Here is a 13,912-nt window from a genome sequence, read left to right on the forward strand (position 1 = left end):
GTATTATAGCGAAGCAAAAAATGTGGCAATCTGTATGTACTTTAACTACCTTCCCAACAGGAAATATAAAGCTTATTAATGACTCTCAGGAAACTCCACTGCCAATTTCAAAATTACTTAAATTGATGTGCAAACTCATAAAGTTATGGATTTACTGTGACAAAATAAGTAACATTTAAAAAAAACTGGTTCTTGATATTAGCACTTTTCAATTGAATTACTAGGATTCCATAAGAATAATAAAGTTGTTTATAATAATTAAATTTAATAGAACTATTACTAGAGTTGAGATACCATTCAGTGTCAATTAGAACAGCAAAATTTTTGCTGCATTCTTTAAATGCAAATCACTTTTATCAAAATAAGAGCTTACATTTATATAGTGCCTTAAGGTTGGTTTACAAAGCATCATTTTATTTGATTCTCAATATCTCTACTCTGTGAGGTGGGTACTATTATTATTTCCATTTTACAGATAAGAAACTGAGACTTAGAGAAATTAAATGACTTGTCCTAGGCAGCTAGATGATTAGAGCATTATACCGAGAGTCAAGAAGACATGAGTTCAAATTCAGCCTCACACACTTAGTTGTGTGACCTTGAGCAAGTCATTTAACCTGTCTGCCTCAGTTTCCACAATTGTAAAATTGGAATAACATTTATTTTTCAAAGTTGTTGTGAGGGTTAGATGATAAAATATTTAGAGTGCTTAATACAACATATAGTATATAGGTGATACTTAATAAATGATTGTTTTTTTTCTTTCCTTCTGATGAGACATGAAAATTGCTACTTCAAGTTTAGTACTCTATCAACTATTTTCTACTATCTCTCATTTTACAAAACCAAAATATGTGAAAAAAAGATTTAGGATAACACATATTTTTAATTATCTAAATAATATATTAAAAATTAAACCACAAAAAGGAGCATCTTAGTCAATCTGAAAGGTGTGAGGTGGTACCTCAGAGTTGTTTTAATTTAAATTTCTCTAATGAATAGTGATTTAGAAAATTTTTCCATATGACTATAGATGGCTTTAATTTTATCATCTGAAAATTGGTCTGTTTATATCCTTTGACTATTTGCATTTTTGATCCAATTCCTTTCCACCTTCTATTAAGAGGCTGTCCCTGCAATTATCTTCTCTCTAATCTCCAATCTCACATAGCCACAGCTTTCTTAACCTTCATTTGATCTTGTCATCTTAAGCTATGAGCTAATGTCTCCCCTACTTTTCTCAGTCAAATTCCCTGAAAATTCTATATATAATGCATACTCACTGCTTCCACTTTTTTACTTCATTTTTCAACTCCTTTTAAGAGACAAAGCATCATTACTTATCAAGAATACAAAAATTAATGTATTAATGTAATAACCCCCCAACAATCTAGCCTTGGAAATGATGTAATATATGTTTCTTAAGTTATTTTGCCTTAGTTTACCTTGTACTGCCAAGATGCTTTGTGTCTAAAAGATCACTGGTTGTCAGATAACAGCCTTCTATTTAATGATAATGGAATATTTGAAGCTAATGAGAATCAAAAATGAGGTGCTTAAAATTAATGTAAGTGTAGTACAAAATTGGATGTTTACTACTGGACCTAGTGATATTTCAGACCTAAAAACACACCTCCAGGTAGTTATCCTTCTCGCTACCCATCCTAAAAAGAAAAGATTTGAGACATTGTGTGGGGGAGTATTATAGGGAGTGAATCAGAGAAGAGTAATGATAGTGATGTGAAGTACCTGATTTCTCTCACTTTTCCCTATAATTTACCTGCTTGTTCCCTGCTATCTTCCTCTTTTAGAATTTAACCCACTTTAACTGGGATTACAAGTAAAATAACCTTTGCCCTTGACTTGCAGATGCATTGGTCTGAGCCTGCAAATTCTTCTGAGACATCTTGTGACAATGATCTGGAACCCTTGAACTCCAACATTTTTAGGTGCCCTTGAATCCCAATAGAATGATAAAGTAAAAAAGAAACATGGTGGAAAGCATCTGGTTGAAGAGTAACGGAGTTAGAAACAAAATGGATTTTGACACTAAAGTTTATTAGTGACCAGAGGAAATGGGCAAGGATTAGGAAACTAAACATAAACCTGACACGTACACAGTCATCTGATACTTCAGTTATTTTGGATATCTGCTGGAACGCTCTGTGACCCAGGCGAATATCTAAGGATAGCTTCATCTGGCTTAAAGTAATCAGTTCCTTTTTCAAAATGTAGATGAATCAATGAAGATAATTTCTACTTAGGATTTTCCTTACTAACAAGGAAAAAATTAGTTGTCTGGGAAGAAATGGTTGGAACCACTAGAAAAAGATAATCATCCCATTTTAAAACTTTTGTTAGAAAAAGAGAAGTAAGTGTAATACAGTCAGACCTTTATCCACAATCTAGGGATGACATTTAAAAAAAGTTTTATTGATTTTGTGTGTGTGTGTGTGTGTGTGTGCGCGTGCGCATGTGCATGTATATGTGCATGTGTATGTATATCTGTATATTTGTTAGTAATTTTTGGAAATATCTAATTCCTCTGGAATAAATCTATTCTTTTAAGAAGGAAAAGGAAAAAAAATAGAAATACCCAACACAGTAAACAACTCTGACAATGTCTACAATATTCTGCTCTAGTAGTCTCTTTCCCTTGTATTTATACTATTTCACAGAAATATGAGAAAATTGGTGTGTAAACCTGAAAAAAATAAGTGTAAACAATTATTACTATTATTATTATTTGTATATTTGTCTTTAAAAATTTAGGATTTTGTTAGATCTAAAAACTTCTTTCCTCTTTCCATTATTCTCCTCTTTCACTCCCTTCCCAACTCCCATTGATTTGGGCACTAATTTACTAAAACTGTTTATTTACAAAATCTACAAAAGCTTGACACTTACAAGACTACTTCCACTGAACAATTTTAAAACTCCTTTAAATAACTTAGAATGTTATGCAAATTTAAGTTACTAAGTATTATTATGATTTATTGGAAGCACTCAATAATAGAGAAAAATGTATTTTTACATGACTAAAGTAAGCCATTGATATAATTATTAGGTGTTTTCAATTAGAATTCAGAATTAAGTAGCTAAATTCACAACAGAAAATAACTTATATCCTAATGCATCTAAGACTTCCAATTACAGAATATTCTCCTGAGCCATTTTGGACCTATATTAGGTTCCATTGCATTTTTTTCTTACCTTTCCTTCTTAGATCCTAATAACCAATTCACTTACACTTTATCTAACTGCTGTCCCCCATTTCCAATGATTCTAATCAAGAATATTCTCACTGTTCCAGTACAGTAGGTCTCTAAACCTACCAGTATTAAGAAAGAATAAGGTTTTCTAGGGATTAATAGCAACAATCAAGAAAAAGGGCAGTCTGAAATAGAGGAAAAGGTGTAGTCCTGGGACTCCCAGGTTCATGTCTTATAGCTGACACTAACTAACCATATATCCATGGAAAATTCATGTCTCAAAGCCTCAATTTTCTGATCTGCAAAATAGAAGGAATTTAATATTTATCTTTCAGGATTTTTCTGAGGATTAAATGAGGTGATACAAATGTCTCACAAAACTTAGTTCTATAAATGATAGTAACTATTAACAACAGGAAGCTAGGCAGCCTCATAATCTCTAAATCATTTGCTGTCCCCACATATAAAATGGCTATAATAATCTTTGCCATTTATCAAGAATTTTAAGGTTTGCAGACCACTTTTTGGAAACAATCTCACTTGAGTTCCAAGTTCTACAAGAATCCTATGAGGAAAATGCTATAAATGTCATCCTCTTATGATGAAGAAGTGGAGACTCAGAAAAATTATGTGATTTTCTCCAAATTACACAGATAATAATTGTTGAAGGTGGGATTCAAACAGCGATCTATCAAGTTCCAAGTCCTGTATCCTGATATTTGAACTCATTATTTCATAGGGGTTGCTGGGAGGAAAGGGGTTAAAAACACCAAGTAAATGTGAGACTTTCCTATACAAACTTACAAAACTTATCTAAATATGCAACTGCATTTACTTTTGATTAGTCACATTTTTAGACCTCTTCTTTAACAGAGAAAATAATTAAGTGGAAGTTTATGTCATGTGACAACATTACTTCATCAAATGATATCCTAAAGTAATTTTTCTTGTACCTTTCCTCCCAGTACCACACTAAGAAGTATACATGGGAAGGTCTCACCTGGCCTCCATATGCACTTTGCTGATGGTGGAACGCCACAGTATAATCCTTCATGCCACTTTCCAAAGAGGCGGTGAACTACCTTTCCTTCCTGGTCCATGACAATCCCTTGGACTTCATTTACATTAGAATTCCAATAATTGACCTAGAAAATACAACAACCCCTCTGCCTTAATTTGTCATAGTACTAATGTCATTATAAGTTGATATTAATATTAAAGCCAAAAGGTTTTGTTGAAAGGCTTTATCAAAAAGCCTATCCCATTCTAATAAAAGCTAAAGAAATTTGCTTAGATATAAAACTTAATCTTAGACCATTTCAAAATATCTATAAAGGAACGCTTTTTGTGGAATTACACAGTTTATTCCAAATGTTTGATGAATTGGAATATGAAAAAGAAAAGGGGTTGGTTACTAGCTAAATATATAGTTTAACACAAGTTTTAAAATAAATAAACATACATACACATACACATATCTACACACTATATCCACCCCCCAAAAAAACACTTGAACATGATTTGAATACCTGAACATTTTAGAATAGAAAAGAGAAGAATAAAATAGAATTTTAGAAATAGAAAAACCTTAGAGAACTTGTAATAAAGTCTTCTCATTTTAGGATTCATGATTACAACTGGAAAAGACTTCAAGGATATCTAGTTTAACCATTTCATTTAGTGAGGTTCAAGGAGGCTATCAATTAAGGAAACTGAGAATGAAAGTCATGACTTGCTCAGTAGAACTGAAGCTCTTTGGGGGCAGGTACTTTTAAGTTTCTTTTTTTTTTTCTTTTTCAATTTCTGTGTAACATAGTCTTATTCTTTAGGTCTGAGTTCCCCACTAAACAGAAGAATCAGTAATTATTTCAGAAAGTTACCTTAAGATAAAGAGAAATACTTTTTAAAATGAAAGGAAACCCACATTTAGCACTGAGGACAAGGGACTGAAAAAAACATGTCTTAAATTAAGCCAAAAACTATGTGCCATACTGGAATAGCCCAATAATTTTAACATGCTCCAACAAATGAGAAGTATATTCCCTGTATCAAAATAGCATATTTCATCTACACATAGAGAAATACATATGTAATTGTGGCAACCCATTCAGATAGAAGGAAGGGAAGAATGCCTTTATGTGTGTTTGGATGCTTCATACATTTGTCATTTTAATAACTCACCTTCCTGAGAGCCAAGGGTCTATTTCTGGGGATCAATTTTCCATGTTGGTCACAATGGTTGGGATAAATTGATATTAAGAGATTGATAACTAGCATATATTTTATTATTACATTTAAGTGTAATATTTAAAAAGCTGATAATGACTTCATAAACTTAGTTATCATAAATATGATCATTTAAAAATTGATACTAGGGAAAAGTAAGTACATGCAAAAGCTAATTTTTAAACAATTAAACCCAATCAAAATATATAAGCTTTTTGTTTTTAATATTCAATATTCTGTCTCTTCTTTAGGACATAGTTTATATTATATTGCCTGATCACATTATTTACCTTGATAAATGTGAGTTTACAGATACAAATACTGCTCTTTGTATTTCTAATAGTGATTTCTCCATAATGCTCTATCCATCTCCTCCCACTGAGGATATTATGAATGCAGGTAGTGACTTTGTTCCATACGTAGTAATCTCCATACCTAGAAAGAGATTGTATTACTACAAAACCAGTGAAACACACAGGCACCTCTACTTATGCACTGAAAGTAAACTCCTTCAAAACTCCTTTCTTATTTTTCTTCTTATCTCCTCCTTGGAGGGTTTTAAGCGTCAGTGATTTTTCTGATAGATTCTAAGTTTCTGATCCTGATCCATAAATATATGAGATAAGAATGATTATTTGGAAAGAAGTAGTTTACCAGATTTTACCTGATTATTCCCTAAAACTATTGTAAATTCAGTGACTAATGTAAAGTTATAACTTTTCTCTAAGAAATATATGGGGAAGTATGTTTTCATAGTTCTTTGAATTCATCTCACTCATGAATTTGCATACATTTACATAATATAGTAAAAACCATCTATTCCAAATTGAAATAAATGAATTGGTATAGTATAATGCACACAATATGCCAATGCATAGGTTATGCACAACCAAGTACTATATCACACATTCTTAACTTATATATTTATATCTATAAAGTGTTTCTATCTCAATGTATAAAATTAGCTAAAAAGACATATGTACATATGAGTATATATTTATATATGCACAAGAATATATGTAGTTAGCTATATAGACATATACATACATATATTTACATGTGTATAAGTTTTCTATTTAAATATCTATAGTTAATTATATAGATGCTTATATACAAAATCATATATATATGTGTGTGTGATTACATTGATGTGGAAATTTTCCCTTGATGGACATTGGTAATAAGCCTGTAATTTATAATTTGAATAATTTAGAGAATAAGTGAATTACCCATGGTTACACAATTAGTATGTGTCAAGTACAAAATTTAAAGTCAGTATATTTTGATTTTGACACTGGCCCTATGCCTACTATTATATTCTGTTTCTCATACAAATGTATGACACAAACAGTGAAGAAGCTAGAAATAATGGAGGGGAGGAGAGAAAGTGCAAAACTATACAAATGAATTATTCAAAGCCACTAGAAGAGGTAGTGCTGACAGACATCTGTGGCAGCAGCTTGGTTTCCGTAGGCTGACTTCCAAAATAAGGCACAGTTCTCAGGAACTATCTCCAGTTCATTTAGGGACAAAGGGGTCAAAACAGGACATATTTCTGGAGTAATAGGATTGATACTAGACTTGACTACATGCATTTTCATGCTCCACAATGCATGAATTAATTCTTGTTGCTGGATGTGGTCATCTTTACTTTCCAACACAAAGTGCTTAGTACAGAAAGTTTTAATGCATAGGCTTTTAGAGTCTTGGATCTCCAAAGTTCCCGTAGTTCATTAACGGATATTTCTAAAGCATAGATCTGATCTTGTTACTTCCCTTCTCAAAGAATTCCACTGGCTCCCTCTAAATTCAAATATTCTCTTTGGCATTTAAAACCCTTCACAATCTGGCTCCTATTTATCTATCCCTATTATTTCACATTACTTACTCCACTCCCAGGCTCCACATTCCAGGCAAACAGGCCTATTTACTGTTTGTTCCATGCAAGTGACCTTCAAACTTTTATCTACGTATCTTTGCTCAGGCTTTTCCCATGTCTAAAATTCTCTTCCCAACTCAACCTTCTTTGCCATATCTTTTTGGTATGCCCCACATTGTGTCCAAAATTGTTTTGTTTATGTTAGATAATATTGTATTTGCTTATCCATAAACATGTTAATTCCCTTGCTTTAATAAAATCTCAAAAGCACAGAATTTGAAGATTGGAAGGAATCTGAGCTGCCACTGACCCCAAGCTATCCATGGAAGGGCTTCCCTTCCCCCATTACAGCATACTTGACCAGCTCTTTGAAAGCAGGAAGTGTTATAATTTGTGGCTTTGCATCCATAGCATGATTGGGCATGTTTAGTACTAGTAAAATTTTTTGGAATTACATTAACACTTCAAAATCAACTTAGATTTATATCATCATCATCACTTTTATATAGCCTTTTAAGATTTCGCAAAGTGCTTTTCTCCTTCATGAGATAATTCCCTCCCAGATGGACAATGGTAATAAACCTGTATCTTATAGTTTGAATAATTTAGAGATTAAGAGAATAATCATGACCCATGGTTACACAATTTGCATTTGTATGCAATCAAAATTGCAAATTTGATAGAACCTGGATCTATGATTGTTATTTGTATATGAAATTCCCAGATGAGGAAAATCCTTCTATCAGAGGAGGTTGGTACCTCCTCTGTGCCTTAAGAATTTTGCAGATCTGTCTGGAACAATAAGAAATTAAGCGATTTGCCCAGATCCACATAGTCTGAATGTAAATTTCTATCTTGCTTCATTTTGGCCCTTGTCCATTTTCCAGTCATCTTACTTATTTCTACATACTCTGTAGTCTAGGAGACACTGAAATGCTTGCTATGCCCTGAACACAACAAACCTCTCTACTCTGAGCATTTTAACTGGCCAACTGTTACTCATATCTGGAAGGTTTTTCTCTTTCCTCTCCAATTCCTGACTTCACTGTCTTCCTTTAAATCTCAACTAAAATCTTGCTTCTGCTAGAAGACTTACCCAGCCCTTCTCATTCTTAGTGCCTTCCCAATAAGTTTATTCTGTCTAGATCTTGTTTGTACAAAGTCATGTATATGTTGTCTCTTCCACTAGACTTCCATTAAATTTCCATTTCTTTGTGAACAGAGACTGTCTTTTGCTTTTCCTTATGACTTCAGGGCTCAGCACAGTACCTGGCACATAGCAGGCACTTAATACGTGCTCACTGATTTGGCAGGATTTCCTGGCTCCAATTCCAACTCCCCATTCCACTACACTATTCTGTCTGTCATAACACAATAATATCAATAGAAGTTCCACATTAAAAGAAAGATCTCTACAATTTCAATAGTATTTAAAAGTGCTTTTTTTTTTTTTTTTTAAATAAAACAAAATCAGAGGGGAAGTAAGTAAAAAGAAAAAGGGCAACCTACTTTGGAAGTGTCACATTCAATGTTCCCACAGGTAGGATTTCCATGGATTTCCCCCAGAACTTGTTTTTCCATCTTATATCTGAAAGAAAAGGTGAGAGACAAAAGAAAAATAGACTCCTATTTCAAGAACGAATTCGATGCTGCAAAAGTAGATATCAAGTTAGAAAACAATGAAAAAGTTACTTTTGATAAGTCAAAAGATATCAGAGATTAAGGCAACACAAGTCTCCTAAAGATTACTTGAGCATAAAGAGATCAGATATGACTCTAAAAAATATAAATGACATCTCTCTACAATGGATGTTTCATATTTTTTTCTAACTAAAAAAATGAAATAAAGCTATAGATTATGAACACTTTAAAGCAAATGTCAAATGCTTTGAAGCAGGTAGTGGCATATATGATAATTATAAGATGGAAAGAATGAATATGACATATATTAGTTGTATTGTAAAAAAGTTCATAATGTTATAATGCCATGTATTATCATTCATATTTATGAAATATATTCCTGAAGGTGAGAACATAAAATCTGAGACTACAATGAAGAAATGGAATCAGATGTATCTTAACAAATTAAGTGATGTAAGACCAGTCAGGTAAATATCTGGATGATGATTCTCTTTGCTCTTAGGAAATGGATTATACTCTTTTGGTAATTATTTCTCTCTTCTATTCAGAGAAAATAATGAGACATTAGGTTTTTAATCACAAAACTTCAGGATCTTTGGTGAATGGCAAACACTCTCTTTGAAAACCATTTGTTGATGCCCTATACTTCTATTATCACAGTTATTTTAATAAAACACATACATATAGTTTCTGTCTCTCTTTTTCTTTTTCCTCCTGCACCTCTTTTTCTATTTTTATCTATAGATATACATGGTTCTCCTTCTCTATAACTCCCCTCCACTGAACTGTCCCTTATAACAACCCTCTTCCAAACAGCCCTTCAAGCACCCCAGTGATCTAAGAGGAAGTATATTTCATTCTCATACAGGACTCACTGCTTTATTTTCTTTGTTGAAAATTTATCTTGAAGTAAGATTTTATTTTTTCTGCACTAAAATCTCTGTGTTTGAAAATGCTTCAGATTTGGGTAGTTTAAATGAACAAAGCAATATCCTTGAGGATATTGTAAATTACATATTATGCAGATGGCTCTATTCACAGATACTGGCCTAATTTACATATTGTCTTCACAGGAATTTCTATAGATTTTGTAGTTCTGGCTGAAACTTGTTAACTAGGTCTAGATTAATTCTAATTAATCAGTGATCTCAAAGTTTTGGCACTTTATTTCTAGCTTTCTAGGCAACCAGGTGACACAGTGAATAGAATACATAGCCTGATGTCAGGAAGAATACTGAGTTCAAATCAGACCTCAGATACTAGCCATGTGAGTCTGGACAACTCACTCAAACCTTTTGTCTACCTCAGCGTCTTCAACTGTAAAAATGGACAGAATAATAGGAGCAGCTCTCAGGACTGTTATGAGGATAAAATGAGATACTGTATATAAAGGGTTTAGCCCAGTGCCTAGCACACGTTATATATTGGCACACTTTATATAAATGCTTATGTCTTTCCTTCTCTTCAATTTGTAACATATTATTTTATATTACAGTTGTCTAGGTATGTTCGATACGTTTCAACTCCACTGTAGATACCTTGAAGGCAGGGATTATACATCTTTTATTTGGACTTTTTATGTTCTCTTGAGCACTTTAAAAAGTAGGTAATTAAAAAAACATTTGTTTGCTGTTTGATGAAAGTGACTTCACAGATAAATTTAAATTGTCCTTACAAATGCTAAATAATATAATGTTTATACAGACAAGTAAAACAGTCTTTTCCTTTAAGATTACAAAAACTTTGTGAACATTGTTTTATCGTTAATCTTCAGTATTCTCAAAAAATAAGAGAAGAGCAGTGGGTTGAATGATCTTCCTTTTAAGAATGTGAGCCCTGGCGATATAAGTCACAGAATCAATAGTGATGCCTCAATTTGTATCGCTGCCTGTTAGCCAGCATTTTTTCCCAATTTAAAGTTGAAAATTCAACTATTTAAAACTGAACTCAACAACAATTAGTAACATCCTCTGAGATCATGAGTTGGAACTCTACATAGAGTACATTTGGAGATGAGAAACTTTTTCAATTGCTCATCAATGTGACCTTTAAGTTATTTAAAAAAAAAGTACGAACCTTGCCAAAACACAAAATTCTTTGATTCACAATGACAGGCAGAAATGGGTGGATGGTGGCTAACCTGGTTAAAAAAAAAAAAGAAAAACAGAGTGTCTAGAAATCAAGACAAAAATGTCCTCTTTGCTGCATTATATGTAATGGAACATTCTTTTTAAATGACATTTTTCCCAATGGGATAAGAGATATTCAGCTCAGCTATATTTTAATGATATAATCATAAAATGGTTCTCTGAATTAATGGAGATTTGCACACAATAGTTCTAGGAACATTTAATGTTTTATAAGCAACATTTAGATGTACTTTAATTTGGTAGAAATTTTTCCTTCATTAAAATGAATTTCTGGTTAAAGACTTCTATTCCATGATAGATTTACCTACCTGTTCAGAAAAGAATTTGGATAGAAGTAGATTTACCTGCTCTGAGAAAAAACGGAATCCCTTGTCTTCTCGAATGCATTCATATGTCTCACCAAGCACAGGGTTGAATGGCTTACTTCCTGCTCTGAAGTAGGTAGAACAGTATCCTGAAACTGCAAATGCAGCAATGAGAACCTGTTAAAACAGTTGAGAAAGAAAAATAATGTAGGAGATGTATAGCCCCCATCTCTAAATGTCATGAAAAATATCTCATTTTATTTTGTTTTCCTGTTATCTGTTTACAGAGTCTTCTTACATGAGAAATAAATACATTTTTAAAATAAATCTTTAAAAGAAAAAAAAAAGCCTAAAACTTTAGGCAAGACAAGAAAATACCTGGGACATTTTGAAAAATGCCTCAGAACTAAATGACTAAGGCCCCTTGAACACAGAATTATGCCCAGGTGAGAAGGGCATTTGGCTAGGGGTAATCTTAAACAGATGAGGGAATTGTTTTCATCTCTAGACAAGACTGAAATCCAAGCTAAGGAAGAAATGAATTGCTTACCCAGCCAAAGGCCTGAAGTTCTTGTGGTATGGGCCAATAGCTTTTTTTTCAGGAGAAGCAGACAGAAAGAGTGGCTGGGCATATCTTAAAACTGCACAGGATACAATTATTTCATATACTAAATTGTGGAAACTTCTAAGCTAGGTCAAAATTTAGATAGAGAGAATCCCTTTTCAAAAGGGGATGGCCTTAATTTACTCAGGAATTAGAGAAGCTCTTAGGTGCATTTGGCCTCCTTTTATTAGAAGGACATGATTTCTAAAATCATAGGACCACATCTACATCTAAAGAGAAGTAGACTTATACTAGCAATAATCACAATAATGACGATTATGATGATTATCATAAGATAGCATTTATCTTGTACATTAAAGTTTTAAAATTATCTAAGTTGATTCTCACAACAATTCTGTGAGGGAGGTGCTGCTATTATCCCCATTTTGCAGAGAAGGAACAAAGGAACAAAGCTAGCAAACTGCTCAAGCATTTTCTATTCAGATCTTCCCAACTCCACATACCATACTCTCTTCCATTGCAGCACCTGGTACTGATGATTTTAAAAAACAAACACAGCCAACAAGATTAAGTATTCTGATCTAAACCCTTTTCTCTTTTACCATTTTATAATTTATAAACCTCTAAAAAGCTCCAGTTATAGAAAAATAATTTTCAAAAAGCATTAACTTTAACAATTTCTTTCTTTCAAAAATACATTTTCCATTGAACTTCTCTTTGTAGGGTAGTTATTTCTTCTAAAATACCACCTAACCTACTTAAATGTTTCCTTCTAGTCATTTCTGCATTTCATATGTTCCTTCCCAGTTTCTCCATCCCTTAAACAATTTTATACTATAACTAAAATTTTTATACTACAATTAGTCAAGTGTTTGCCCTATTGGCTAAATCTAGCAAGTCAAATATGATTTAATAAATATGTAACTGTTAGCTTTTAATGTTAAGATTTCGAATGCCCAGAACTGTCTTTTTGTACTACTCTCATCATGATCAGACAGATCCTTGTTCTAACTTTGTATGCCATATATTTACTGTGCCTTAAGATGTAATACTCAATTTATGCAAATTCTATAAAATGGTTAAAATGATTACCTGTTAATTCACTAAATTATTTGTTATACATGGAAGAAAAAGAGACTAAGTATTCTGGTCTAGTTGAGCTCTATTCTGAAGTTAAGCTTTTTTTTTTTTTGTGAGGGATACTGCTTTGTGGCCCCAAACATTACCATGCGCTCATATGGGTCATCAGTTTCTGAAGCCTTGTCCAAGAGCTCACTGTATTCAATTTCTTCACAGAGATGCTGCAGAGTGTTGAGGGGCTCATTTAATTCCACAGGCATAGAGACTTTAGATAGATCTTTACCAATGTTGTTTCTTAAAATATTCCACAGATTAATGTTGCTAGTATCAGGACATGGAGCTGGGAGGCAAGTTCGACGTCCATTTCGGAATGCACCTCCTGTAAGCTCTCCATTTAGGACTGGAAGAGAAAGATAGACAAGAATTACAAAGTGGGAGATATTTTGTTCTTATTCTTTTTTCAAAGACAGGCCAGACAAGTCATGTTTAAAAAAACTAAATTATGCATAGACTATATTTATTAAGACTTCATTGTCAAGTACTTTCTTAAGTACATTTAAGTAAACTGCATTATATCAACACATGGCTATTCATTAATGCACAAGCAATCATGGGAATGTAATTTACTTACCAGGTGCTAAATATATGCAAATAACATTAAAGCATACTTTCAAGAAGCAAATTAAGTGTGTAGGATAAAGAACCAGAACTATGCCATATTTAGTCACTGAATACTTTTTACAATAAAAGTATTCTAAGTAACTTTATGAAAACCTGAAGAGCATTCATATTGAAGGATTAAATTGGCTTGCAATCTGATCCCAGAGATGGCAAGACCAGGAGTAAATTGCAGT

The 13,912-nt window shown here is 32.8% G+C and overlaps 1 protein-coding gene across 9 annotated transcripts in view; it reads right to left on the reverse strand.

Moving 5' to 3' along the window:
• Positions 1-13,912, reverse strand: part of OSBPL6 (oxysterol binding protein like 6) — a 99,732-nt gene that overhangs the window by 8,620 nt on the left and 77,200 nt on the right. For all 9 annotated transcript variants that reach the window (XM_074303009.1, XM_074303007.1, XM_074303006.1 and 6 more), the window contains 6 exons: positions 13,205-13,458; positions 11,453-11,590; positions 11,035-11,098; positions 8,827-8,905; positions 5,729-5,873; positions 4,213-4,357 (listed from right to left, as the gene is read on the reverse strand). In XM_074303009.1, coding sequence (XP_074159110.1) covers positions 4,213-4,357; positions 5,729-5,873; positions 8,827-8,905; positions 11,035-11,098; positions 11,453-11,590; positions 13,205-13,458 — 825 coding nt within the window. The remainder of the gene's footprint in view (positions 1-4,212; positions 4,358-5,728; positions 5,874-8,826; positions 8,906-11,034; positions 11,099-11,452; positions 11,591-13,204; positions 13,459-13,912) is intronic.

Source organism: Sminthopsis crassicaudata, chromosome 3 (genome assembly GCF_048593235.1).
Source record: "Sminthopsis crassicaudata isolate SCR6 chromosome 3, ASM4859323v1, whole genome shotgun sequence".
Taxonomy (NCBI): domain Eukaryota; kingdom Metazoa; phylum Chordata; class Mammalia; order Dasyuromorphia; family Dasyuridae; genus Sminthopsis; species Sminthopsis crassicaudata.